Below are 27,007 nucleotides of genomic sequence, written 5' to 3'. Positions count from 1 at the left end.
TTTTATACTTGGAAATGTCAACCTTACCCGCCAACGACCAATGACCATTAACATAAATAACGATTACTCTCCTATAACCCCACAGGGTCTGGAACCCACCTGTCTTCACGATTCCTGCAAGGGACTTTGTTTTCCTTGTACAGATTAAAAACCTGACCCTCAAAGTGGGCTGAGTGGCCGGTATGAGGACGCTAGTGAAGTTGGAGGCCAGTCCGCCCCGCTGTGGCCTGGATCTTTGGACCCATCCTCCTGCAGCTGGGGGCTGGCCCAGGAGCCCAGCGCTGAGCCTGCTGCAGACACTCCGTAAATATGTGTCGAGTGGAGCAAGCAGGTGATTAAAGAAATGAAACTGGTGTGTTTTATTACTAGACTGGTGTGGACTGTTAGTCACCGATGCCGCCAAACTTCCTGTAGATGAGACTCTGGATGTGAAAGCAAGTCCAGAGAAAGGTGCCACAAACAGCACCGATGACTCATTTTCTACTCAGTTTGCTTTTTTCCCACCAAAATAATGACTATGTTTATATATTTCAAGGTATCTTTATATATTTTAAATCCGATTATTTTTAAAATGTTAGTTTAAATGTTAGTTACATTTGCCACAAACAAGCTTGAAATAACCATTTGCCACTCCAGTCTCAAGGAGACCAACTGTGATTTCAAGATTATATGGAAAAGGACGCGGCTGCCTGATCTTCCCGAGGCCCTGGAACAAGCACTGTCCTGTTCCAATGTGTGCGCACCCGCGGAAGAGAAGCCCCGGGAGAGAATGGGTTCAGTTACTGGCTGTAAAATTCGATTACGTGCCCAGGGGAAGGTAAGGTCGGTGGAAGCTGAGTCTGAGGCTTCTGTGTGCTGGCTAAGATCAACCTCTCCTTTTCCGTGACTAACATAAAAATACAGATGACGTCATTAGAATGCTCCCCCATCCTGCCCCCATTATTCATCTCATTTGGCCAAAAATAAATCTTCCTTCACTGCACAGTCTACACTGATGAGTGTTTTTTTAGGCGTAGAAATTCGCAATTACACTTCCCGACCTCTGACCCAGATATCTTTCCAAGAGCAGGTTGCATTCAGGCTGGGAATTTTTTTTTTCCTCCCAAAGGTGGAAAAACATCTTCTCAAATGGTCTGTTCTACAAGTGAAAAGAAGCCCTACTCTAGGAAAGAACGGGAACTCCTGCTGTCTTTGGAATGCACTTTAGATTTGCTGTCGGGGTAACTGGAAAAAAAAATGTTACTCTCAAAGTGGAAACTTCGGTGTAAAAAAGCGAAAGATGGATCTCCAGGAAATTACGCTGAGTGCAAAATGCCAATTCCAAAATCTCCCACGCTATGCGACTCCTGTGTGCAAACATAATGTATTTTGAAATAACACAATTTTAGAAATAGAAGAAATATTAGTGGCGGACGGGGCTTGGGAGTTCGGTTATCAAAGGGCCACGGGAGGGGTTCTCACGTGATGTAATGTCCCATAAACTGACTGTAGTGACAGATACACGAACCTACACAGGTGATCGCATTGTATAGAACTTCTTACTCACTGACAACGACAAATAACATTGGGGAAATCTGAATAAGACCGGTGGATTGTATCAAAGTATCTACTTTTTTCTTTTTTGGCAAAGTTTTGCAAAGTGATAGCACTGGGGAAGCATTTGGCGGAGTGAATTATTTTTTACAACTGCATATGACTCTACAATCATCTAAACACACACACGCGCACACGCAGGTCAACAGCCGCCCACGGCGCCCGGGCGCCTTCTCACGCAGAGCACACGGGGAGACAGCGCTGGGTCCTCACCGGTCTTTGGGTCCTTTTGCTGCGACCTGGCCCGGGGGGCGGGGCGCGTTGCGGACGTGACGTCAGTGGGCGGGGCGTGCACCTGGGCACCTGGGCTGCCGCGGCGGCGCGGAGCTGCGGCTAGACGCGCGCCATGGAGGGCGAGAGCCGGAGCCCGTGGGCCCTGGGGCTGCTGCGCACGTTCGACGCGGACGAGTTCGCGGGCTGGGAGAAGGTCGGCTCGGGCGGCTTCGGGCAGGTGTACAAGGTGCGCCACGTCCACTGGAAGACGTGGCTCGCCATCAAGTGCTCGCCGAGCCTGCACGTCGACGACAGGTCAGCGGCCCGGGCGGGGGCGGCGGCGCTGGGGCGGGCGGCGGGGCCCGGCCTCGCAGCGGCGCGCGGCGGCGGGCCGCGGCCGGGGTGCTTGGATTCCGGGCGTTCCCGTTCTCTCCACCTGAGTCGCCTCGGGAGCAGCCTCGGAAGGAGAACCAAGCGCCGGGCGAGGCCGTGAACCCCCGGCGGGGTCTGCGCCTTTTGCTCGGCCGGAGGGACGTTGGGGGTGGTTTGGCGAGCTCCGGGTCTAACTGCTCACGCCCGTGCCCCGGGCTGCGGCTCCTACGGGGAGCCTCGGGAAGCCGCGTTTGCCTAAGACGGTGTTCAGCGCCCGGCATTGTTACCTGGCTTCCGGTGAGCCCCGGATTTTCAGGGTCGCGGGCTCACCTTGCGCCTTGGACCCGCGCCCCTCGGAGGCTCGTCCGGCCCGCCCAGGACCCACCCGGGCGCTGCGGTTTGCGCCCGGCTTAGAAAAAGTGCCGTGTGGGATCTGGGCTTTGTGAGTGAGTTAGACTCCGTTCGACTTACTTAGTAATTTACTTTGGAGCACAAATTGGTGTAAGACGGTAATTATTTCGGTCGGAAGCCCTGGCTTGGCTTGGCCAGGCCTCCTCGGCGCCCGGGCACTTGAGCGTCGGCGTTACCCGGCTTGGGCCTGGCCGTGGGGTCCGGCAGGCGGCCCGGGGTGCCAGGTTCCAACATTTAGCGTTCTCTGGCCGTACCCTCTCGTTTTAGCTGACTTAATTTAGAGGCCGAGCCTCTGCGGAGCGGCCTTGCACTTATGGTTGGACCATAGTGCCCTCCTGGACCCCAGTTTCCCCATCCCCAAACTGGGAGGCCACCTGCCTGTCCCTCGGTAACAGAGGTGCTCAAGTTAAAGAAGACGGTTGGAAAGGACCGGAGCTGCCCCAGTTAAATTCGGTCGATGGATTGTGGTCTGTGTATATAATTTTAGGGGTGGGGTGGGAGGAGGGTCTTGAGAAGTAGCTATTTTGGGGTGAGGGGTGTTCACTATTTACGGTTGCATTTTAATAATTTATAAGCTTCGGTTGAGCGCGTTTAAATTGCCTATCCTTTGGTGACGTTTGCGTTCTACATGGAAGGTGTGTGGTGTTTTGTGTTCTGTGTGGAGAGCGCCCTGTACAGTCAGCCCCGAACAGACACAGACTCAGAAAAGCAGCTCCTTTGCTGCCTCAGAGACCTGGTTTCTAATCCTCGGCTTCTTGAATGCTGGGGCCTCCAAACTCCAGCTTTTCACCCCCAGAATGGTGGTGCGCGTGTCCCTGGACTGAGGTGCACAGAGGATTGCAGCGTGTGCCCCCTCAGGTCCCGGAGGGGAGGAAGCCCCCGCGCACTTAGTGGCTTTGTGTTTTCCTCCTGGCCTGGGAGGTTATACAGCAGAACTGTTGGTGGCTTTTTGCTCCAAGCCTCGAGCACAGTGTGTCTTGGAAACTTCAGTAGAGTGGTGGCGAGTGTCGCGCAAATATCACTAACGCGCAGGGGAGCTGCTTGTGAAGCTGTACCTCCCTTGGATCCCAGGAACTTCCCAGGCCGGGAGGGGCGCCCTGGCTATTTTGATGAAATCCAAACCTCTTTGAACGCCGGTCCCTAGTTAGAGCCTGAAAGGCGCGACTCTTGCCGGTGTGTGGGTGTTTTTACGCTCTCGGGGACGTTTATTTGCCTGCTGGAGTCTTCTGGCCGAGTTTTCTTCATCAGCTGCAGGTTTTAGCACCAGCGTCTTGTATCGGAGGAGCCTAGTAAACAAGCACGTCCCCGGGCTGACTCAGCAGCCCGCACCCTCAGGGTCTGTTATTTCCAGCGACCAGGCCCTCGTTTCTTGGGTGGCCCAGGTGGAGGTGGGGTTTCTCCACGTGAGGCGGGCCACTTAGGATCTTGCATTGCCTCGTTGCAAAGCTTTTTGTCCTTTACCTGGAAGGCTTTCCTGCCCTGCCCCAAATAGGCAGGTGGTGGCATGTACTGGACAGCTGGGTAGAGGTCAGCATTGCCCAACAGGAAGAGATTCACCTCTTGCACTTTGCCAGGCTGGGCGGGGCAGGCTGGCGCTCTGCGTTAGCGGCAGGAGCTGGGCTCTCTGACTGAGACGGTGGTCACACCCCTGCTCCCTGTAAAGAAGAGTCTTCTAGGTTCGTTACTGACTCTCTGGCTTGAGACGCCCATTAGGCGCTTGTGTCGCGCCCGCTGCGGTGCAGAAGCAGCTGCCTGCCCTGCGGCATTGCCTCTAGGCCTGGAAGTGGCTGCTGCGCTCCCCATCCTCCCAGGTTTTGGCAGGTGGCCTCGGTGCTCTTTTGATGAGCTGCCTCCCACCTTGACCCTTCTATTTGTGAGATGCTCCCTGGAGTGGGGAATAAGATTCTACTGGGGGTCCTAGGTGCAGCCCTCAGCCCCAAACCCCTCCCGGCTAAGCCTCGTCTCAGCTGTTTGAAGGGTGGCGCCTCTCACCCCTGCCGTGAGGGCCTGACCTTTTCTTTCCCGGGGCCTCCTGCACTGGTTACATAGGGACCCACCGCCAGTACAGGTGTGGGTCCTTTTCATCGCCTGCTTCTCCCTCCGGGCAGGCCCCAGTCTTCATGCCACCCCTTGACCACAGCAGGGCCTGATCCCCAGCGTGCACCCCGGGCCCTCAGAGCAGCAGGCTGCCCCAGGCCACGTGAGCAGGTACTTCTGGGTGGGGAAGGTCAGGGGCTGCCCGGTCCCAGACACCCCTTGAAGTTCCCAGAGAGCAGAGAGACACCTGCCCAGGGGCTTCCAAGGGGCACCCCCGGGGAGTTCCCAAGTGACACCCCATTGATCTGCACTCGCTCTCCTTACGGGCACATCTGGGAGCTTTGGGGGACGTGTAGCCACCCTGGCTGACCCTCATTGGGGATCACGAGGGTTTGGCCGGAGTCTAGCTGGGGGGGGGGGCATTCCCATTTAGGTGGGAACTAAGCCTTGGAGGCCCGTTCCTCCGGCCCCCAGCCCCTGGCTCAGGAAGCCCAGGATAACTGAGCGCCTGCAGCTGCTGGAGCTTGGCCGCGGCTAGTCAGGGCGAGCCCGAGCAAACCCCGGGTGTGTAAGCACAGAGCTGACAATTGGACAAGCCCGGATCTTGTCAGTTTAAAAATAGCAGTGTGGGAACCCCTCGCAGGCTCCCTGGGGACATAATGGATTGGTGCGCAGCGAGAAGGCCTGGCTGGGAGGCATCAGTAACAAATGATTAAACCGTTTTTCCTGCTGCCTTTTCCCACAAGTGGTTCCCAGGTTTCTCCCTCTGAGGAGCACTTTGTTACCGGGCACCCTTCCCTACAGCCTGACCCTTTTCCCCCTTCCTGTAGTTTCCTGCTACTCCTCTTTCAGCAGGCCTGTCCCAGGGCCCGTTTTCTCCCCCTTCCAAGGTACATGCCTCCGGAAAGCTTCCCTCGCCCGCTGGATGTCTTTGGAATTTGTGGCTGGGCCTGGAGGAGAACCCCATTGCTTCTCCAGAAAGTGTCCTTTAGAAATAATCAGTCTGGTGAGATTCCTCATATCTCTCCCTACCCCATGCCCTCCCCGGGGTGGGGGAGATAACGCTTTAGCCAGCCTCAATTGGGAAGAAACATTGAATGGATGTAAGTGCTGTGGATAAAGTGTCTTTAACAAATTTTACCCCGACTTGGTCCTGTTAATGCCTAGATTTTCCATCTCCGACCAAGAGGGGCGGGGCAGGGGTGCTGTCCCATTCCTACTGGGAAACGGAATTAGCAACCCTTCCCCGAATGGGAGAAAGGAGGTGTGATGGGAACGATTACAGAGGAGAAATACGACGCCAGCCCCACTGAATCGTGCCTAATCGTAGACAGGCTCTTAGCACGTCACCATTCTTAGGTTGTATGAATGAAATCTGATGTCCGTGGACTCGGGTGGCCTGAAAGTCACTCGTCACCGGGTGGCGTGGGCTTTGATGCTGATGGTGTGGCTGTGAAGAGGCTGGGCTCCTGAAGCCCCCCGGCCCCCCTCCTGCACCTGGGCTCTGGGACCGGCTTGAAGATCGCTCAGGTGCTAAAGGGATAATAGTCATCACAGTCAGTCCACCTGCAGTTCCCGTGTGCTGTTGTGAGCATAAACCGGGAACACCGCGTCGAGGAAAATATATTAACAAAAAATAATTGACACAGTGGTGGTTTCATTCTGGGTGAGAAGCACCTTCCCGTCTCCTCCAGCAGTGCCCGGAGAGGGCCCAGTCCAGGCTTATGGAATTGCTGATGCTGCCAGCTGCGGAGCTGGGGGGAGTGGGTACTGGAGGGTATCCTAGGGGCAGCTGAAGAAAGGCCCAGAGGATGGGGTGGCTTGGATTTCGGCTCAGTGGTTACTGGAATGTAAACGGGATGAACATTTTTTGTGCCGACCCTTCTGAACGCTACCAAAGAGGGTGGTTAGGGGGCCCGGCCAACCCACTCCCCAGGCCTGAGTGAGGGGCTCCCCGGGTGGGGGGGGGGTCCCCTGGAACCCCCTGCTGGGTGATCCCAGGACCTCCTTCCTCGCCCCAGGGATGCAGCCATGGCGGGGTCCTCGGCTCTTAGGCATTTCTGATTGAGCTGTCACGGAGAAGGTGATTTGTCCTGGAAACGAGGCCTTATCTTCCAGGATAGCTGGCCGTCCTCCACGAGCTGTCCTGGGATGCGTGGTCCGCGGGACCGAGCTGCCTGGTGTTGCTTCCGGAAGGGGTGCGGGCTGTCTGAGAACATTCCGGCTGTGGCCAGCTTTCTGGAGCAGACAGCTGCAGTGGCTCGCCCCCCCCCTTTTTTTAAACTAAGGTAAATGGGCTCTCAGTGCGGTGGGGAGGGCCCGGGACGGGGGAGAGAGCCGCAAACCTGCTGACCTGGGTGCACTGGGGTGGGGCTCTCCCGCCAGCTGCTCCCCTGAGTCTAGTGAGCTCAGCCGTCAGAAGTCACCTGGCTCTGACGTATGCAGCCCTTTGGGCGAATGGAGCCTCACTTAACGACACCTTCAGCTTCAGCGGCATAGACATCCTCCTCAGCTGTCGGTCCGGCTGCCTCTCAGAACGTCTGCTGAAAGCGGAAAAAAGCCATCCTTGTGAGTGGCCGGCCTGTAACTCCGGAACCTGTAGTGCCTGGAAGCCTGCGGGCCTGGAGGGATCCTCCCGTGGTCTCCCGGCGGAAGCGGGTCTCTGTCCATCCTGCGGCCGGACCTGTGCCAGGGCCACGTGGGCGCAGTGTGCTGGACTCACGCTGGTGGGGAGCGGCGGCCCAGCGGCCACTTTAACAGAGAATAAAGGCAGTGGGACCAGACAGGTCGCAAAACTGCTTCTTAAAATAGGAAACAGAGCGGCAGCGGTACTGATCCCCGCCATGACAGCTCGGGAGAGAGTGTTAGGAGTGTAGTTGAACTGGTTAGTGTAGGCGACGTGAGGTCTTCCCCGGGGAGGAGAAAGGAGATGGGCCCGAGGGCGCCGTTCTCTCTTCTTAACTGACAACCCTTATTTGAAATGTTGCTTGATGCAGCCCTTTCCTCTTTCAGATGTCCCTCGGGACCGGGCACAGCGCTGGGGTCTGCCTGCATGTCACCCTGGAACCCAGCAAGCACTGTGGCTGCAGCCGGCGCTGGCCGGCCTGGGCCAGGCACCTGAACCCACTCTTCAGCCCGGCCCGGGGACCTCCACGGGGGCTCTTGTGGACATCGTGTTTTCCATTCATTGGATCTTTGACCAGAGTGCTAAGAGAGCATGTCATGCTGAGCTCAGTTTTGTCCTATAGTCATGTCATGATTCACTCCTGATACCTGTCGCACTCTTTCCTGACGCCAGGGGAATTCTTTTGCTCCTTGAGCCTGTTCAGAGCCAAAGTCTTGATCCCCTTGCCCCCTGCCTGCCCCGCTCCTGCTGATTCCATAAATGGGGAGCCACCCAGTGATTCCCAGTAGACGTCTAGGGTCATCCTTGCTACCTCCCTCTTCTCCACATCCAGTCGGTCACCAGGACTTAATGGTTCTCCCTCGAAAATGGGCCCTGCATCCACCAGCTTCTGCACTCCTGGCAGCCGGGGCCCCGGTGACCACCCTGAGTGCCTCATGGCCGCTCTGCCCCTGCTGCTTCCAGCCTGGGGCTCTGGTGTAGGAATGGGACTGAGACCTTACGAGCCCTCGCTGCTGCCCTCTGCCCACCTGAGTCAGGGACCCCCTTTATTAAACGTCCCCAGGTCCCTGTACTTCCCCTTCAAAGAACTTGGATTTTCAACTACACTTCTTTTTTTCGGGGTGATTTCCACCTTCTCCCCTAGAAGGTAAATACCCTGAAGGCGCAAGGAAGGGGTCTCTTTCGTCCTCAGTTCTAACATGTAGAGGATGCTCAGTAAATACTTACTAATAAATGAATTTTAATTGGGTGCAGATTAAAATTAAAGTAATTGCTGGGAGTACTTAGGTGGGTGATTCCAGACTGTAGGGGTTTATTTAAAAAAAATTTTTTTTGGCCGCACGGCATGGGCATGAGGGATCCTAGCTCCTCAAGCAGGAATCGAACCGGCACCCCCTGCAGTGGAAGTGCAGAGTCTTAACCACTGGACCGCCAGGGAAATCCCTTTAGTGGTTTATTTTAAATTTGGCTGAAAATGCGTGAGCTGTGTTCCAGTGGTTGTCAGGCTTAACTCTTGGCCTTTGGGGCTGGGTAAGTCTTTGCCTGGGGGGCTGTCCTGTGTGCTGCAAGGTGCAGGGTGGCGCTCCTGGCCTCTACCCACTGGATGCCAGCGGCGGTGCCCGATGTCCCCCGGAGGCAAAGTCCCCCCAGGGGAGAACCACTGGTCTGCACCCAGGGATCCTCTCCCTGAGACACCCGCCTTGGCCAGCGCTCACCTTGGGGAGGGCGGAGGGGCGGGAACTCCCCTCCCATATGCAGGGGCCGGACGCGCGGGCAGGGGTGCTGTGGTCCTGTCCAGCTGAGCCCACCGCAGGCAGAGCTGGGTGCTGCAGACCTTGGTAAACAGTGCGGCGTGGTTCCTCCTTGCAGGTGGCTTCCTCCCTGGGAAGTGTTTTCATACCTGTAAAGGAGGCCTGGGAGTGAGCTGCGGTCTCAGAGAGGAGGTCAGATCAGTAAGAAGCAGCCTCATTTCCGTGGTAGTTTCTGACTCTCCAGCAGGCTGGGAAGCAGGCGCAGGCGCAGTGGGGCGGGCAGGTTCCCCCCAAGCTCCGGAAGAGCCCCCGTGGTGGGAGCGGAGCCGTCCTGGGTCCTGGGCCGGGGGGCTTGTGTGGGAATCTGCATTCTCGGGCGGGGGGTTGGGGGTCCCTGAGGCCGCCCCGGCTGCTTCCTTCCTCAGTTCCCAGCTCCCATAGGCTGTGTGGTTCTAGACTCTTCCTTTAGGAGCTTCCTAGAAAGCGGGTTCCTGGCACCCACCTAGAGCCTGTTCTCCGGGAGCGGAGCCCGGGAGTCTGCGTTCCAGCCGTCTCCCCGGGTGCTTTCTACGGTGGCCGTGTTTGAGAACAGGCCAGAGCTTGGCCTTGTGGGATGTGGCCTCTTCTCCTGAATGTACTCTGAGACTTTGACCCATCACGCTGACGCCGACCAAGGCCCTGGATACTAGTCTGTAAAGGCTGCACCAGGAAGTGGCCTTAGACCAGGGGTTGGCAGACTTTCCGTGAAGGGCAGAGAGTAGACCTTTGGGGCTCTGCAGGCCACGGGGTCTGCGTCGCAGCTACGCATCTCTGCCGCGAGTGCGGAGACAGCCTCCGCCCCGCTGGACGTGGATGGGTGAGACTGCCATGCAGTCAGTTCCTTTACAGAACAGGGGCTGGCTGTGGACAGCAGCTTGGTAGTCGCCCAAAAGGTTAAACACTGAAGCACTACGTGACCAGGTAACTCTCCGCCTCGGCACGTATCCAAAAGAGTTGAAAGCAGGGACTTGAACACCTGTGTGTATAAATGTACAGCATTAGTCACAGTAACCGGAAGGTGAAAACGACCCAAGGGTCTTGTCCATCAGCAGAGGAGCGGTAAACACAATGCGTATGCTCATACAATGGAATGATGTTCAGCCGTAAGAGGGGTGACGTTTTGGTCTGTGCTACAGCGTGGATGGACCTGGACAACATATGATGAGTGGAATAAGCCAGTTACTAAAGGACGGATGCCACGCGATGCCACGTATGTGAGGTCCCTAGAGCAGGCAGATTCAGAGACGGCAAGGGGAAGAGAGGGTGGGAGCGGGGCCTGGAAGGAGGGGTTCCTGTTGAGTGGGCACAGAGTTCTTGTTGGGATGAAGACGAAGTTTTGGGTGGAGTGCGTGGTGTTGGTTGCACAATGTCGTGAACGGATATGATGCCCGTGAATTGCACACTTGGGAATGGTTACGGCGATAGATAGTATGTTATGTACATTTTACTACAGTTTAAATAATGGTTTTAAAAAGAAGGTGGCTCTTGGGCAGCAGTCTGCAGACCCTGCTTTAGACCAGGCTCCGTTAATTGCAGCGTGGGGTTAGGGTTTAGGAATGATGGGGCCAGCCAGAGTGATGGGCTTCACAGAGAAGGGGGCTGGGCTCTCTGGATGGATAATTCGTTAAAGCTTTTGGTCAAACCTAAACGTCCCTTCCGTCATCCCAAGGGAAGGGATTGTCAGTGTGGCCTCGTCATCTGCAGCTCGGAGCCTGCATTGGCTCAGTGCTACCGGAGGGTTTTCAGATAATGATTGCAGGCTCTCTCCTCCCTGCTTACAACAACCCCACGACGCGTAGATGCGTTTGAATAACCACGGACTGAAGACATGGGAAGGCCTAGAATTTAATTATGTGACATTAAAGTGAGCTCTGTGTGTGTGTGTGTGTGTGCGTGCGCACGCACACATACGTGCCCTTGTACACGTGTACATGCATTTTAGTAATTTTCTCAGCCGTGTGGAGCTGCTGATCTCCTGGCCACAGTGCCTGTGCCTGTGGCCAGGTGACCACTACGCACACATTCCTCACGTCTTTGAACTTTTCCAGGGAGCGCATGGAACTTTTGGAGGAAGCCAAGAAGATGGAGATGGCCAAGTTCCGTTACATCCTGCCCGTGTACGGCATCTGCCAGGAGCCCGTGGGCCTGGTCATGGAGTACATGGAGACGGGCTCCCTGGAGAAGCTGCTGGCCTCCGAGCCGCTGCCCTGGGACCTGCGCTTCCGCATCGTCCACGAGACGGCCGTGGGCATGAACTTCCTGCACTGCATGGCCCCGCCTCTCCTCCACCTGGACCTCAAGCCCGCCAACATCCTGCTGGACGCCCACTACCACGTCAAGGTAAGGACGTGAGGGGACCGGGTGGCCGGAGCGATGGATGCCCCGGGTGGGGGGCCGCGGGACTGGAACCTCAGGGCCAGCGAGGGGGCCGAAGAGGAGGTGGTTCCCTTGCGGGAAAGAACTCAAAGCAGAGGCCTCTCTCAGCATCAGGATCCCCAGTCTTGCCGTGTGTGGCTGGTAAAAACGCCACAGATGTGTAACTGGAAAATGGACTCTTATGAACAAGGGTCACGCCCCCAAGTCCTGGATCAGGACTCTAGGTTCTGGGCACCCCGGAAAAAGAGGCTGTGGGTTTGTGGATTCCGGTCTTACTGGCCATCTTACACAATCAGATTGAAGCGGACCTCGGCTTGGCCGTCTCCGTGTGGGCTGGGTCAGCCTGTTTCCCCTTGGTGGTTCCCGGGCTCAGGGTGATGGGAGTCTCGGGGTGCTCGGAAATGGGGGCTGCGGAGTGCTGTGGAGAGGGGCCCTGGAGGGACTCATTCTGTTCTCTTCCTTCAAGGCCTGTGAGTTCTGATTTTTTTTTTTTTTTTTTTTTTTTTTTTGCGGTACGCGGGCCTCTCACTGCTGTGACCTCTCCCGTTGCGGAGCACAGGCTCCGGACGCGCAGGCTCAGCGGCCATGGCTCACGGGCCCAGCCGCTCTGCGGCATGTGGGATCTTCCTGGACCGGGGCACGAACCCGCGTCCCCTGCATCGGCAGGCGGACTCTCTACCACTGCGCCACCAGGGAAGCCCTGATCTTTTTTCTTTGATAAGTTTATAAAGCAGAAAAGCACGAGGGATAATATAACTAAAATCGGGTGCCGTCCCCTTGGAACTGGCCCTTGTTAGTGTGGTAGGTTTGTGTTTCTTTGAAGATGTCTCTCCCTTGGAAGGCCATCGTGTCACACCGTGGGGGGCACTAGCCGTGGCTTTCCCACTCAGTGACATGGGTTCTAGGCTCGCCCACCTGCTGAGGTCACCCTGTCCCTCAGGAGGGCGGGTCAGGAAGGGCCACACGCCGTGGCCGGGGTCCCGTCCGGCTCCTCGGCGCCGTGGAAGGAGGGCTGGGCCCGGGGTCGCACACAGCCACCCCCCTGCACCCCGACTCTGCAGCAGGCACAGCACTCCGGCTGAGCCGGCCTGTGGCCGGTGGGGGAATCAGTTTCCACGTCGTACACTTAACGACAAGGTGTCCTTAAGGCGGTGTCCTTCGAGAATAAGATTTTATCAGAAGCTGGAAGTACCCTCCCGCTAAAGTGAAGCGGGGAATTGAGGGAACAAACAACAAGTGGGTGGTTCCCAGCCTTCCTGAGTTCTAGCAGCCCTGCAGTCCTGTTTCCTTCTGGTTGGGGTGCTGGCTTCACATGTGGACTCTGTCCCCGACGAGCATTGCAGAGTTGTGACGACCAACGTGGGGTCCGTGGGCACCAAGTCAGAGTGAAACCTTTGATCTCAAACTTGAATGAGCACAAGCAAGGGGAGATGAGGATGGGTCCCCACTGTGCGCAAAGGCCCTGTCTCTGGGAGCTGCCCCATCTGCCAGGGGAGGTTCCGAGGGGACGGTGGCTCCTGCTAAGCCGGGGCTCCGAGGGGTTAAATCGAGGCCAGGGTTGTCCAGCTGTGTGTGGTTGAGCAGAGGTTCGAACCGGGTTCTGCGGCCCTGGAGCCCTTGGTCTCCCACCCGCCCCACTGCCGTACGTGAGATGCTCACAGACATCACGGGTGGCACGCAGTGGCGCACGAGGGCAGACGGGGGTAGCGGGCGGTAGGTGTCCAGACAGCCCCTGGGGGTGCAGTGGGAGAGGAGTCACTGGAACTCCAGCTCGGGTGAGGGTGTCACTGGATGGGACTGGTCTTCAGAGAGGACCAGTCGGGAGTGGGGGCACCTGCAGAAGGGCCTTTCGGAGGAGGAAGCAACCCAAGAAAAGTCACGGCAAGTTCTGGGTTTTTAGGGGCAGGAGAAGCAGGAGGCATAGTTGGATTAGGGTACAGGGTGTGGGGAGGCCTTCCACTCGTCTTTAAGGATGCTGAGATGCCATTGTAATAGAACGTGCCTTTCTTAGGGAGACCCCACTGATTGCACCCCATCCCTTTGAGCGGTCTTTTCAGAGTCACGGAGTGCAGTTGGCCCAACGGGGCCTGTATCCAGCTCACTCCCTTCCCACCGTCCGGCCGCTCTCCTAACAGCCATGTGGGATGTCTGGGGCAGGAGGCCCGCCCTTTGAGGACCACGGTGACGTCCTCCTGGGCAGCACAGCCCTCGCGCACTCTGTCCCTGGCAGGTGGGGTGGTGGCCCTGTTGCTGGGGGGCTCCTCGCCTGGCCTGTGGGCGTGTCGGCGAGGGCTGGTGCTCTGGGTGCTGGGAGTGGCCGGCACATAGTCTCCTCCTGTCCTGTCCACGCCGCGATGCTGACCTGCGTCCAGGGATGGTCGCCGGTGCTGCGTACACAGTAGGACCGAACGCCCGCCCCGTAGGACGCTGAGTGCCGCTCGCTGGCCCCCGGGGCTGATGTCCTTGTGGTCGTTTCTGCGCTGGCTCCCGGGGCTCCTTGCTTTGAGCGCTTTCTTCCTCCTCCGCTTGTCCACCCCGGGCTTGGCAGGCCTGGCACTCGTGGCAGTTTTAGGAAGTGGGTGAACATTCCTTAAAGGACCAAGGGGCCTGTTAATAAGGACCTGGGGTGGCTGGGAGCAGTCTCCACTGACAGGAAGGGAGGGGACATTGCAGCTCCGAGGAGGTGGCCAGGCCACCAGCCCCTCTTTCCCAAAGGTCGGGAATGCACTTCTGTGACTCCTTTTTTTTTTAAATAAATTTATTGATTGATTTATGGCTGCATTGGGTCTTCGTTGCTGCTGCACACGGGCTTTCTCTAGTTGTGGCGAGCGGGGGCTACTCTTCGTTGCGGTGTGTGGGCTTCTCATTGTGGTGGCTTCTTTTGATGCAGAGCACGGGCTCTAGGCACGTGGGCATCAGTAGTTGTGGCGCGCGGGCTCTAGAGTGCAGGCTCAGTGGCTGTGGTGCACGGGCTTAGCTGTTCCGCGGCATGTGGGATCTTCCCGGACCAGGGCTCGAACCTGTGTCCCCTGCGTTGCCAGGCAGATTCCTAACCACTGCGCCACCAGGGAAGCCCTGTGACTCCTTAACCAGGTGGGCAGTCACCCTGCACAGCCCCAAACAAGCAGAAAATATATTCACAGGACGCGTTTTTTTCATCCTCAGGAACAACTCAGCGGGAGCCTCATCTGAGGTTCTAAGTCGGCCGCTCGATTTCTGGGCAGTTTTTAGTTGATGGTTATTTTTAGCAATACAACTTTAATCTGGAATCTTGAAATAAGATCCTAAGTTGTCACTCCATCCCCTTCCCTTGGTCCCTGGAGGCTACATTTTTTGTCCATACGTAGGATGACTGGAACTGAAAATTTCACAGCAACCACCTGTTTTTGGAAAGTGTATTCAAGACACTTTAATATTAAATTAATATGTGAGGTTAATATTAAGTATGCTAAATATCACTACTAAAATATTAATTCTAGTGACAGTAGTAAACGCATTTCAAGTTGATAATGGAATAACTCGATTTAAAATCTCAAGCTATACTTGGGGCCCACTTTGCCCAGACCAGGCTGTATTCAGAGGGCTGGATACCCAGGGTCCTGTTCTCTGTGGTCCAGAATGGCCTTTCACTCCAAGGTGGCACGGCCCTGACCCGGCCCTTCGTTAGTCTCTGTTAGTCTCATCCAGCTGGGCCCGGCGGGGGAAGGGCCGTGTCCCGGGGGCCCCTGTGAGCACTGGCTCTGGGCAGTACCGAGGCGGACGTTGAATGCGGGTTCGTTTGTAAATTATAGGGCGCTTGCTGTCCTCAGGGATTGCCACACTGTCCTGCTGTCTGGGAACCCGGGGACAGACGAGGCAGGCCCTCCCTGGGCAGGACAGGTGAGAAGGAGCAGGTGGAGAGATCCTGTGGGCCGGAGGGTCGGTGGCCATCAGAGAATTATCATTTCTGGGTTTGCCTTTTGATGCCGGAGGTTTCACGTAGAATTTAGGCTTATTTTCTTTTCGTCAAGTGTGTATCTTGAAGCAGCAGAAATAAGAAGAAAAGACTGCCAACATGGGGGTGGGGCAACAGGTGCCAGGATCCCTGCATCCCCGTCTGTCCTCAGTCCTGAATCTGACATGTCCACACTGCTGGGAGTTTGGTACTGAAACTTTCCCGCTCGTCCACCTGCTACCTTGCGTTGCTCTGTCCCTGGTCCCGAGCTGCAGGGTCGGGGTGATGGGTTCGTTCTGGGGAGCTAGCACTTCCCTTTCCCAAGTGGACAGTTTCTTGGAGGTCAGAGAATGGACCGCTGCTGGGGACCCCGAAATGGCCAGGCCGGCCTCACTCGTGTGGACCCACGCCCCCCCACCGGGCAGAGCCTGACTGCAGAAGTGGGGGCCGGGTCCAGTGTCACAGGCTTTCTTCCATCCCCCACGCCCCTCCCCCCCCCGCCTGGCAGATGTGGTCAGAGACCCCTTGGAGGAGCGAGTCCCCAGTCCTAAACCCGCCCTGCTCAGCGGTGATGACGCCAGGCCCCTGGCTCACCTTGTGGGCAGGTGAGCCCAGAACCAAAGGCCTGACTCGGCCGCATTTCCCATCCTCCAGAGGCGTGTTTGAGGGGAGCCCGGAGTTAATTAGAAGGCTTAGAAAAACCCACGCGCCTCGGAGGAGAAGTTACGAAGGGGCCGTTTTCCACGCGGATCCTGAGTCCCTTAATGCCAGAGAGTGTGGCCTAATCCCACACAGCGTTTCACCGCCTCTGAGGGCTCTGATTCACACCCCGGGTTGCAGGGGGGAGGGCGGGCGCCCCGCAGTGACTTCCCCCTTGTGGGTTCCCCTGAGCCTTCAGGACGCCTTGGCCTAAGGAGACGTGGAGGTAGAGGTGTATGGGGCCCGAGCTGCTGGGTCCAGGTGCCCCTTGGGCCGGTGGGCCCTGCGGCGGAGGGGATGTATGTCACACCTGTCGTTTGGGTATTGTGTTTGGAGCCAGCAGGTGTCTGTTCCTAGAACGCTCCAGATGGAGGACAGAGGCCCCGCCGAGGTTGGCAGTTGTGTTTTGCTCGCTTTAAAGGGCTTCTGAAGGCACGTTTCCCTTTGAAGAAGCAGCTGCTGCTTGCCCGCCGGCCCAGCTGTGCGATTGCATAACTGCTTTGCCTCTGAGGGTGCCCCCTCCCTTGCCTTCCTTCTGCCAGTGAATTCCTTCCTTCAAGTGTAATCTTTTCCCCTGTCCATCAAGCTCCTAATGGTTTCAGGCATGGTTCTTCCCAGGCTGGCTGGGCCTTCCCGCCTGCGCCGGGGAGCGCAGGTGATGTGAGAGCCGTGGTGCCGATTCCTGAACGCAGCTGCTCAGCCGGGGGTGGGGGGTGGGGGTACCGCCCCTGCCCCCGACGTTGCCAGGGTCCTGGGGGAGGGCATGCTGATAAAACGTCCCGAAGCAGCAGCCCCGGCTGCCTCACTCAGCAAGCTGCCAGCCAAGCCTGATGAGCTCCTTCCCGCCACTGCATTGCAGATCTCCGACTTCGGGCTAGCCAAGTGCAACGGGCTGTCCCACTCGCAGGACCTCAGCATGGACGGCCTTTTCGGCACCATCGCCTACCTTCCTCCTGAGCGTATCCGGGAGAAGAGCCGGCTCTTCGACACCAAGCACGACGTGTACAGGTGTGTGTCAGGTGCGCAGCCCCAGGCCGCCAGGGGCTCCGCGCCTGGATTCCTCGTGCTCTGCAGCGGGGCTTGGCCAGGGGCTCCTCCGTGCCGCCAGATAAGAGGTTCAGTCCAAAGGAAAGGGCTTTTAGGCGGAGGGTCCGGGCTACCCCAGGACTGGCTTACAAGAGGGAGTTCTCTGCTGTGAGCGCTGCTGGCCCAGGATGGAGAACATTAGTGGTTGGTGTCAGTTAGAGCCGGTTATGCAACCCGACGGGCAGCTCCCACACCGTGAAAGCTTTGGTGTTTGTAGGATGTAGGGAACATGGGCTCTATTGCTTGTCTGCTGAGAGAACCTGCTACCTCAAGTGGTCTCTGTGTCTGTCTGCGTGTGGATTCCGGCTCCAGAATCCAGTCCCCTGTGGCCCGGAACTCACTTCCTAATGTCACTTACGCGTGACAGGAGCACAGACACCCTAGAGGCTGTTCACAGACTGGCACCGGGGATTTCTGTGCTGGAGAGCAAGCGTGAATCATTTGGCGCCTTCCCTTCCCACATGGTGAAGGTCTTAATCACGCAGCCTTCTCGGAGCAGGAAAGCAGGAGGGCGGGTGCCGGCCGGCACGTAAGCCCCTCATTGTGGTTCTTGGCTCACACGCGGTGACTGTCGCCCTGAGCCCCGCCTTCGGGTCACGGCCGCCGCCTGGAGTCCTGGCCGACTGGTTTGACCGTAGCCGCCCGTGCACGTGCTTTGCTGGACTTTGAGCAGGACGTCTGTCGGGGAGTGGTGCACAGGGCGCTGGGCACCCGCCTGTAGGGTTTGGGGAGAATAAGATTCTCTGTTTATTTCGGAGTTGAGAGTTTCAACTTTTGAATTTGTAGATTTCAGTTACTTTTCAATGGGGACTTCTTGCCTTTCGGTAAACAGCTGCCCTTAACCCAGTGCAGGCTGGTAGCTCAGTGCTTGGACTTCTGATTCTGTTTTTATTTTTTTTAATTTTACCAGATTGAGCTCTTTCGGGGTATATCCAGAGTAATCATATATATATAATTAATATATAAATGATATAAAGGTAACACACACACACACATATATATATTACACACAAGTGTATATAATTTCTAACAACCAAAAAGGGCTCTGGGAGGTTCAGCCGGTGCCCCCGCATCTTTTCCACGCCCTCAGATGACGTCAGTGGGCTCGAGACGCCCAGAGCTGTCGTCGGTATTTTGAGGCCCAGCGTTTGCAGGAAGATGGTGTGAGAGAAGCAGACTCCGCCGTTCTCCCCTCGAGCTGGCGGTCCAGGAACAGGCTGGCGGTCCCTTCGGGAACCCCTCCTGCCGTTGGGACTGACGGTTCAGTGGATGGAGTTTTGTCTGTTGTCTGACATTTGAGCTTTCCACATGCCTTGTTCCACAGTAAGAGTATTTGCCCGTTTAAAAAACTGCATGAAAGATACCTTGGTGTCCCCTCTCTGTCTCGGAGTCTCTCGAAGGCTCTGGGTGGACTTCCTCAAGCTCGTCGCTGTGTTTGAGGCTCCGGCACGCAGACACTGACGCGCCTCTTCCCTTCCAGCTTCGCCATCGTGATCTGGGGCGTGCTCACGCAGAAGAAGCCGTTTGCGGGTGAGTGGACATGTCTAGGGGTGATGCAGCTGCCTCTCGCCGAGCAGTGGAGGGCGTGCTCTGTGGTCCTTTCTCTGTGTCGGAAGTGCCTACGGATCACAGTCGGGGCCGCTCTGGGCCGTGGTGCTGGCGGGCCGTCTGGTGGGGAGCAGGGCTGCCTTGTCCTCCCCAGCAGGTACGCACAGAGACCCACGGCCCACCTCATCGCAGGCTTTCATATATGCCGACGAGGCGCGCTGCCGTGCAGCTCACGTACGGGGAAAGGCACCGATCTGATGGGGTCTGTTCAGTGACTCTTGTTAGGTACTAGCTCATTGTTTTGTGTGTGTGCTATAATACACGTAACATAAAATGTATCATTTTAACCATTTAAACTGTACATTGTGGCATTAAGTGCATTCACAGTGCTGTATAGTCACCACCGTCTGGTTCTAGAACATTCCATCACCCCAAAAGGAAACCCCGGGCTGCTTAGGCAGTCACTCCCTTCCCCGCACCCCAGCCCCTGTTGACCACTGATCTACTTTCTGTCTCTGTAGGTTTGTCCGTTGTAGTGATTTCCAGATACATATTTTTTTAATTTTCTAATTTTTGATCGTAAAACACACATCACTTAAAAATGACCATCTGAACCGTTTTGAAGTGTACAGTTTGGTCACGTGAAGTGTCTTCCCACTGTGGGGCAACCAGCCTCCAGAATCACTGGGTGGATGCTCCCCAGGTCAGCACACCCGGCCCGAGGGCTGTGGGTTTCCTCCCCCTGCCACGCACCCACCATGCTGATTTCCGGCCCCGAGGTCTCAGTACCTTGACTGGATTTATTGGAAAAGTCAAGTACCTGGGCTACGCACTCTTTTCTGGTCTGACCAAAAAGATCTAAGAATGCAGATCAGAGTCAGCACGTGGCCCCCAGGTCTTTTGCAGGGTTTTGTCTGTGCGTCGTTACCCTGTCTCCCTGCCATCTCCTCCTCAGTGGAGGTCCGTGGTCTGGATTCTTTTCAGCGTGGCCAGGTGGCACTGTCGCTCGGGCCGCCGGGGGCCTGCGCTTTGGGGTAGAAATTCAGGAGGACGTTTTCGTCACTGCAGGGCAGTTTGGGCCACTTGGGGCTGGGCGATGTGACTCCGTGACTTAGCGTTCTTCCCTTTGGTGGGCGTGGGCCCCTTTGGAACCGATCTCGTTCCATATTTTTCTCCTTTGAACTTGGTTTTCCTTTGAGTTCGATGCCCAGAAAGACCTGCTCTGTGATACAAGGCAGTGATTCCATTTGGTAGATCACAGATAGTTTCTAAAACCTGGAAAACAGAGGACAGATGTGCCCCACAAGGTGAAGGATTAAAGAATGCTCTGTGCTTTGAAAAGGAAATACCGTGTCTCCTGGGCGCTTGGTGGTGACGTGCCCCACACTTTCCCACGGTTGTCACTCCTCCCGAAGATAAGAAATCCTGCCTCAGCCCCACGGAGCTGCCCTGACCTGTGCACCTGCCCTTTGCAGATGAGAAGAACATCCTGCACATCATGGTGAAAGTGGTGAAGGGCCACCGCCCCGAGCTGCCGCCTGTCTGCAGACCCAGGCCCCGCGCCTGCGAGAGTCTCCTGCGCCTCATGCAGAGGTGCTGGCACGGGGACCCCCGGGAGCGGCCCAGCTTCCAAGGTGAGTGCCCCCAGAGGGCGCCCGGAGTATTGCTGCTCGAGGGTCGTGCCGCTGTCCCAGGGGACGGAGCCGACGGCCGGGACAGGGGAGGCTGTCCGGAGACAGGAGCGCCAGGGCGAGCCCAGCACCCGCAGGCTGTGCCCGCCTGTGGCCCCTGCCTGTGACGGGGGCGAGGAGGCTGGAGCCACGTGGTCAGCTCCAGCTGTCCACCCCCGGCTGTGGCCCGCTGCCCTCAGCAGCCTCCTCTTGGTGTTGCAGGTTCAGGTGCAGCAATGCATCTTTTAGGGACGATGCGACCGCTGGCCTGCGGCTTTCTTTGCATTTCTCATGGCGCCTTGTCCCTGGGGAACGGCTGTGTCCTTTGGTTAGGAGAGTGATCCTGACGCACTTGAAATTGATCACGACGTTTAAAACGTATGGGGAAACCAGCGTGAATGCGGTGGGAGCCTCTCGCCAGGAGCTGGCAGCCGGGCCGTCGGGGTACGCGCTCCGGCGGGTCTGGCTTCTTGGGGAAGCGGGGCCTCGGTGTCTCCTGCTTGGAGTCTGGCCAGACCCTGCATGTGGTTGCCGATGGGGACCCCTGCGGGGTTGCCATGAGTTTGGCCGGGGGCCAGCAGCCTGGGAGGCCACAGTGCTGACCGGTCAAGAGGCTGGACCCTGCAGGTGCTGCCTCTTCTGTCCCGGCCTGAGGTCACACGTTTAACTAGAGCATTTGTGTGAGTCAGTGTCGAGGCGATATACCCTTTTGTGTTTTGTCCCCCAAAGAAATCACTTCTGAAACCGAGGACCTGTGCGAAAAACCTGATGATGAGGTGAAAGAGACAACTCCAGACCCGGATGTGAGAAACCCACCGGAGGCCGAGGCCGAGGTAATGGGGACCCTCCCGGGGGCCTGGTTTCCCCTAACTTGGCTTCGGGGTTTGAGTCTCTCTTTTCTGCAGATGCCCTGCCAGCCTGGACCACTCGCCCCCTGTTCTGAGGCTTGGGCCGTCCCCCTGCCCCTGCCCCTGGCTGCTCGGCCTCGAGCTTGCTGCCTTGGCGAGCTGGACTCGGAAGCCTGCAGGCCAGACTGGGGAGGGGGTCTGGGCTCTGGGGGTCTGGGGGTCTTTTTGCACCTCGAGGCTGGGGATCTGTCCACTTTCTAACTGCCTATACACGTTTTGTTTTATGAGTGCCACACAGGTTAGGTGAGATGTGATAAATTCTAACTACGCTAACTAAATAAATACCTTTCGGGTAAGAAGACTCGTGAAGTGGAGCCTGCTAAACTAACTTTATCGGGTGATATCTGGTGTTATCACCCCAGGCTGTGCTGTAAGGCCGGGAGATAAGTAAGCATTGATGGCGTGTCTGCTGTCTGAGCAGGAAGGGGCGTGTGCGTGAGGGCAGAGGGCAGAGGGGCAGGGAAGGCGACCCGGTCCCCACCACCCCCACAAGGGGAAGAAAGGCCCAGCGCGTGGTGTGACTTGGTGCGCCAGGCCACCAGTTCCCGAGGAGAGCGAAGATTTGGGGACAGGTGGGCGGGAACCGGGAGGAATCACGAGTCACCTGCAGATTCTAACCCCTCGGCACAACCTGCGTTTCTCGCGGCCGGGCAGGAGGGGGCCCTCGGAAGGGCCCGTTAGGATGGGTTGGGGTGGAGTGCCATGCTGTCCCTGTAGCTCGGCCCCTGCCCCCCACCCTTGTACACGTGCGGCCCCCCAGCTAGACTCGCACAGCTCTGGGGAGGGTGGCGGGTTGTTAGGACCCCAGCCCATCTCCTTCCTCCGTTTCTATCAGCGCTGACCTGTCCTGGGTGGACACGGCCAGCACACAGGCTTCACCTCCTGCAGCTTATTCACGTCTTGTCCGGATAACTCAGGGCCACGTCACTGCGCAGATGGGGCCCAGCATGGTGACGGGCATTCCGTCCCCGTCGTCGTCTTTTCTTACCATGTCCTCCGGCCGGGTAGACCCAGCGCAGGGTCTCTGGGCCCCCTAGAACCATGGTAACGGGAGTTAAATTCCCTGCATGGCTCACGGGGGACCCACGTGTTCCCCACCTCCTCCGCCCGCCCCGTCAGGTCACAGATGGAGCCTCATCCCCTCCGTGTGCTGTCTCTGCAGGCGCCCGTGGCCACCCCGCTCAAGCGAGCCTCTGCCCCGACCTTTGACAATGACTACAGCCTCTCCGAGCTGCTGTCCCAGCTAGACTCGGGCATCTCCCAGACCCTCGAGGGCCCGGAAGAGCTCGGCCGCAGCTCCTCCGCGTGCAAACTTCCGTCGGCGAGCAGCGGCAAGAGGCTGTCGGGGGTGTCCTCGGTGGATTCTGCCTTCTCCTCCAGAGGGTCGCTGTCCTTGTCCTTCGAGCGGGAGTCTTCAGCGGGCGGTGAGTGGAGGGCCCATCCCTGGGAAATAATGCGCTTAACTGGGGGCCCGGGGGGCCGGGCAGAGAGTGAGCAACTGAACGGGCTTCCTGACCTCACGGTAGCTGTCCTGTGTTTTCTGCAGCCCTTCACTGATTGGGTTTGGGCGTCAGTGCAAATGCAGAGATGCACGTGGGCCGAGCAGGTGTCACTTAGATGTAAGAGGGGTGAGTCACACCCCTGGCTGTGCGGGTGGGTCTCACCCGTGCCAGCCCGGCACGCAGGGGCTGACCTCCGGTTTGCAGGTTGAAGAACTTGAGCTGCATCAGGGAGCCCAGTGGATGTATGGAACCCCTCTCCCTGGAGACCTCTCTCTCTTGTAATGTCAGCCCTGTACCCCCTTTCCCAGACGGTGAGGGGAAAACACCCGCATTCCTTCTTGTTCGTGCGCTCCCATCTACCATAGCCGTGCATGTTGGTGGGCAAGCTGGCCTTGGAGGTTGTGACTCCCTGGTCCTGTTTATATACCTTGGGTTTTCTGTCTAGAAGGTGCTTTCCCCTGCCCCTGCCCTGTCCCAGGTGCTGGCCCTCGGGTGGGGGCCTGGTGCCAACTACAGCCCCCTCGTTGCTGCCTGTGAGGATGACGTATGAGGTTTCCTTTCCGTGAGGAAAATATGCCTGCTCACGCTTAGGGCTACAGTGCAGGGGTGGCCAGAGGGGCGCGGGAAGGGTACAGACCCCAGGAGGAAGGGGAACTTGTTTTTCCTGGGGAATCGGGGAGTTCCTCCTGGAATGAGGACTTTTCCTAGATGCCGTGGACCTCCTGGAATTTTTAGAGTGGAATATTTGGGATGAAAGGGGGCACTTAGGGTTGAGGAAACTCCTTACAGAGGCGCAGAGGTGGGGAAGGCCTGGCTGGACTGGAGGTTAGCAGCCAGCGATGAGGCTGAAGAGAAAGAAGCACCCGTCTCCCACGGAGAAAGATGTGGAACTTTCTCTCGGGTCCTGCTACCCTCAAGTGACATCTTCATGCTTGGAGAGGACCAATCACTGGCCCATCTCAGAAGCCAGCGTTAAAACACTAAGTCCCCATTGGGCTGATTCCATTTTCTTAATACACCCCATGCCCCCTCCTCCTACGCAGGGCCCCTTGAAAATGTTTCACGTGCGGGCGTCTCGTTTCATTTAAATCGGAACCCGACAATGTAATAGGATTTTTATGTTAAATTTAACCTTTACATCGTGAATAACAGTCCTTCTAAAATGGGAGACTCAGTCCTTTAAGGAGTATTCTAGAAAGCGTCCTTCATGATATTGCTGAGACAAGAGGCATCATTTGGAGGTTGGGCTGGGAGCAGGTGGTGGGCCCTGGAGGAGTGGCCTGGGCTAGGAGCTGCCAGCTCTCCGGTGGGTTGGGGGCTGCTGCCTGGTCTGTGCTGCCGTTTCTGAGTACCAGCTGGGGCCTGAGTTTTACATCCCTTATCTAATCGCGACCCTACCGGATGGGTAGAATGATTTTTACTTTGTACATCGACAGAAGAGCACTTTGGAGACATTCGTTGCCCTGCCCGAGGTCTCCCCACTCGATCTTAAATTAAACCAGCATGGACAGCACAGCACTTAAGCGATTTCAGATAAAAAGCGGCCTGGAGGCCACGGGGAGTTGGGGGCCATGTAGAAAACACTGGCCGGGCCTGGGGAGGCAGCCCCACGTGACCCCTGCACCTGCTCTCCCCGCAGATCTCGGTGCCACCGACATCCAGAAGAAGAAGCTCGTGGATGCCATCGTGAACGGGGACACCAGCAGGCTGATGAAGATCCTGCAGCCCCAGGACGTCGACCTGGTCCTGGACGGCGGCGCCAGCCTGCTGCACCTGGCCGTGCAGGCTGGGCAGGAAGACTGCGTCAAGTGGCTGCTGCTTAACAACGCCAACCCCAATCTCACCAACAGAAAGGGCTCCACCCCCCTCCACGTGGCCGTGGAGAAGAGGGTGCGGGGTGTCGTGGAGCTCCTGCTGGCCCGGAAGATCAGCGTCAATGCCGCGGACGAGGACCAGTGGACGGCCCTGCACTTCGCGGCCCAGAACGGGGACGAGGGCAGCACGCGGCTGCTGCTGGAGAAGAACGCCTCCATGCACGAGGCAGACTGCGAGGGCCGGACGCCCATGCACGTGGCCTGCCAGCACGGCCAGGAGAGCATCGTGCGTATCCTGCTGCGCCGCGGCGTGGACGCCGGCCTGCCGGGGAAGGACGCCTGGGTGCCGCTGCACTACGCCGCCTGGCAGGGCCACCTGCCCATCGTCAAGCTGCTGGCCAAGCAGCCGGGGGTGAGCGTGGACGCCCAGACGCTGGATGGGAGGACGCCCCTGCACCTGGCCGCCCAGCGCGGGCACTACCGCGTGGCCCGCGTCCTCATCGACCTGCACTCCGACGTCAACGTCTGCGGCCTGCTGGCGCAGACGCCCCTGCACGTGGCCGCGGAGACGGGGCACACAAGCACCGCCAGGTTGCTCCTGCACCGGGGCGCCCGCAGGGAGGCCGTGACGGCTGAGGGCTGCACCGCGCTGCACCTGGCCGCCCGCGGTGGGCACCTGGCGACCGTCAGGCTGCTGGTGGAGGAGCGGGCCGACGTGCTGGCCCGGGGGCCCCGCCGCCAGACGGCCCTGCACCTGGCCGCCGCCGGCGGGCACTCGGAGGTGGTGGCGGAGCTAGTCAGCGCCGACGTGCGTGACCTGTCTGACGAGCAGGGGCTCAGCGCGCTGCACCTGGCCGCCCGGGGCCGGCACGCCAAGACGGTGGAGACGCTGCTCAGACACGGGGCCCACGTCAACCTGCAGAGCCTCAAGTTCCAGGGTGGCCCCGGCCCCTCCGCTGCGCTCCTCCGGCGAAGCAAGACCTAGCCTGCCGCCCCCGGAGACGGGGCCTCCGCGGGGTTCCTGTCCCCGCGCCGTGCTCCGCTCGCCCTGTCTGCGGCCTGCGGGATGCCTTCGAGAGGCGGGTGGCCGCCGACTTGGGATTCGCGCCGGCGTCTGCTTGGGGGTCGCCTGCGCACCCCCCTGACGAGGTTGGTCAGAGCGTGCGTGACCACTGCCCGCGGGTGCGCCTGGCGTCGGAGGGACAGGGGGTCGGAGGCATTTGGGTGCACCCCCCGCTCCTGCCGTCGGTCCCTCAGTGACAGGGCCGCGAGCCCCCCCACCCCGTCGTGAGCGGAGCCACCTGTGGCTGGGAAGGTGGTGTGCAGGAAGAGCTGCGTCTTTTCTCTCCATTTGCAGCGGCAGGCAAAGAAGCCTGTTCCAGAAGGCTTTCGTGGAATTCTTGTTCTCCGGAAGAATACCTTTCATAGATGAACAGTGTCAGCTGTCGCTTTAGATCCGTTAAAAACTTCCATCTCATTGGATAGTCTGCCTTCTGTGCAACGAGTGTGAACTGGTGGTTGGTTTTTGAAGCAAAAACAGTCATCTCACCAGCCCTTTCATACCCAGATTTGTCCGTCACTCAGTCCTCGTGGGTGGCCACACACGTGTGCCGTGAGTGCTACCTGCCCTAATTCATTTCTCGTTGCAGAAAATGTTTGAACTTTAGAGTCAAGTGTCTAAAAGTCAAGAAAAATTCACTGACGGCCTCAGTTTTGGACTCAGAACAGTGTTAGCGAGCTAGATGCACCACCTTCCTCACCGTTTTCAGCCGTCAGCCTTGGCCGGGTAGCGGTTTGTGCCGAGTGAGGCTGTTTTAGGGTCTCCAAGGGGGTTTCTGACCTGCCTTACAAACGGCTACTCTTTGCAGGGGCCTCAGCTTTTGGGGTGTGACCCCCCGAGTCAGCTCCAGGAGACAGCCTCACGGTCTTGGATGTAAAAACCCCGTTCTTTTGTTGTCACCTGTGTCCCACATGCACCCGCCCCCCAATACTATGATTAGAGTCAGTTTGCTGCAGGCCCCGACCCTGTATGCAAACATGCCCTTTGGACTGGTGTGTGAAACAGAGATTGATGTTAACGTACCATGTATGTTAATGTGAATCTGTGGGCAGGATACTTCTTTTCTATGACAGGAAATATCCGGGCTGCTTAGAACTGGCTATGTTTTAATATGCCTTGTGCTTTGAATGTGTTGTGCTACTGTTGTATGTAGAACACGTGGAAGAAGAAGCTTCTGTTTGATGTCAATAAAGCTAAGTTCTCTTCCGACCTTTTTGAAACCGATGAGCCTACGTTTTCATATACATGAGCTCGAAGAATCTGATTTCTGAAAACCAGATCTGAGGCAGTCACACGTGGGGTGGAGATGCCCTTTGGAAGGGCAATCTGTGTGCCCTGAATTTACCCGTGATCTGGGGGGGATGGAAG

At 57.7% G+C, this 27,007-nt stretch overlaps 1 protein-coding gene across 1 annotated transcript; it reads left to right on the top strand.

Moving 5' to 3' along the window:
- Window positions 1-1,884: 1,884 nt before the first annotated feature.
- On the top strand, window positions 1,885-26,848 carry RIPK4 (receptor interacting serine/threonine kinase 4). The gene is made up of 8 exons (XM_004264578.3): window positions 1,885-2,121; window positions 11,091-11,382; window positions 16,911-17,059; window positions 18,618-18,667; window positions 20,161-20,319; window positions 21,085-21,188; window positions 22,426-22,687; window positions 24,405-26,848. Exons 1-8 carry the CDS (start codon window positions 1,940-1,942, stop codon window positions 25,562-25,564), a joined length of 2,358 nt encoding a protein of 785 aa, XP_004264626.1. The 5' UTR covers window positions 1,885-1,939; the 3' UTR covers window positions 25,565-26,848.
- Window positions 26,849-27,007: the final 159 nt, after the last annotated feature.

This window comes from Orcinus orca, chromosome 5 (assembly GCF_937001465.1).
Source record: "Orcinus orca chromosome 5, mOrcOrc1.1, whole genome shotgun sequence".
Lineage (NCBI taxonomy): Eukaryota > Metazoa > Chordata > Mammalia > Artiodactyla > Delphinidae > Orcinus > Orcinus orca.
This window is presented reverse-complemented; position numbering and strand designations above follow the sequence as displayed.

Coding starts and splice junctions, on each gene's coding strand:
- RIPK4 (XM_004264578.3), top strand. CDS start 1,940: ATGGAGGGCGAGAGCCGGAGCCCGTGGGCCCTGGGGCTGCTGCGCACG. Junction 2,122..11,090: donor AGCCTGCACGTCGACGACAG/GTCAGCGGCCCG, acceptor GAACTTTTCCAG/GGAGCGCATGGAACTTTTGG. Junction 18,668..20,160: donor GCAGAAGAAGCCGTTTGCGG/GTGAGTGGACAT, acceptor TGCCCTTTGCAG/ATGAGAAGAACATCCTGCAC.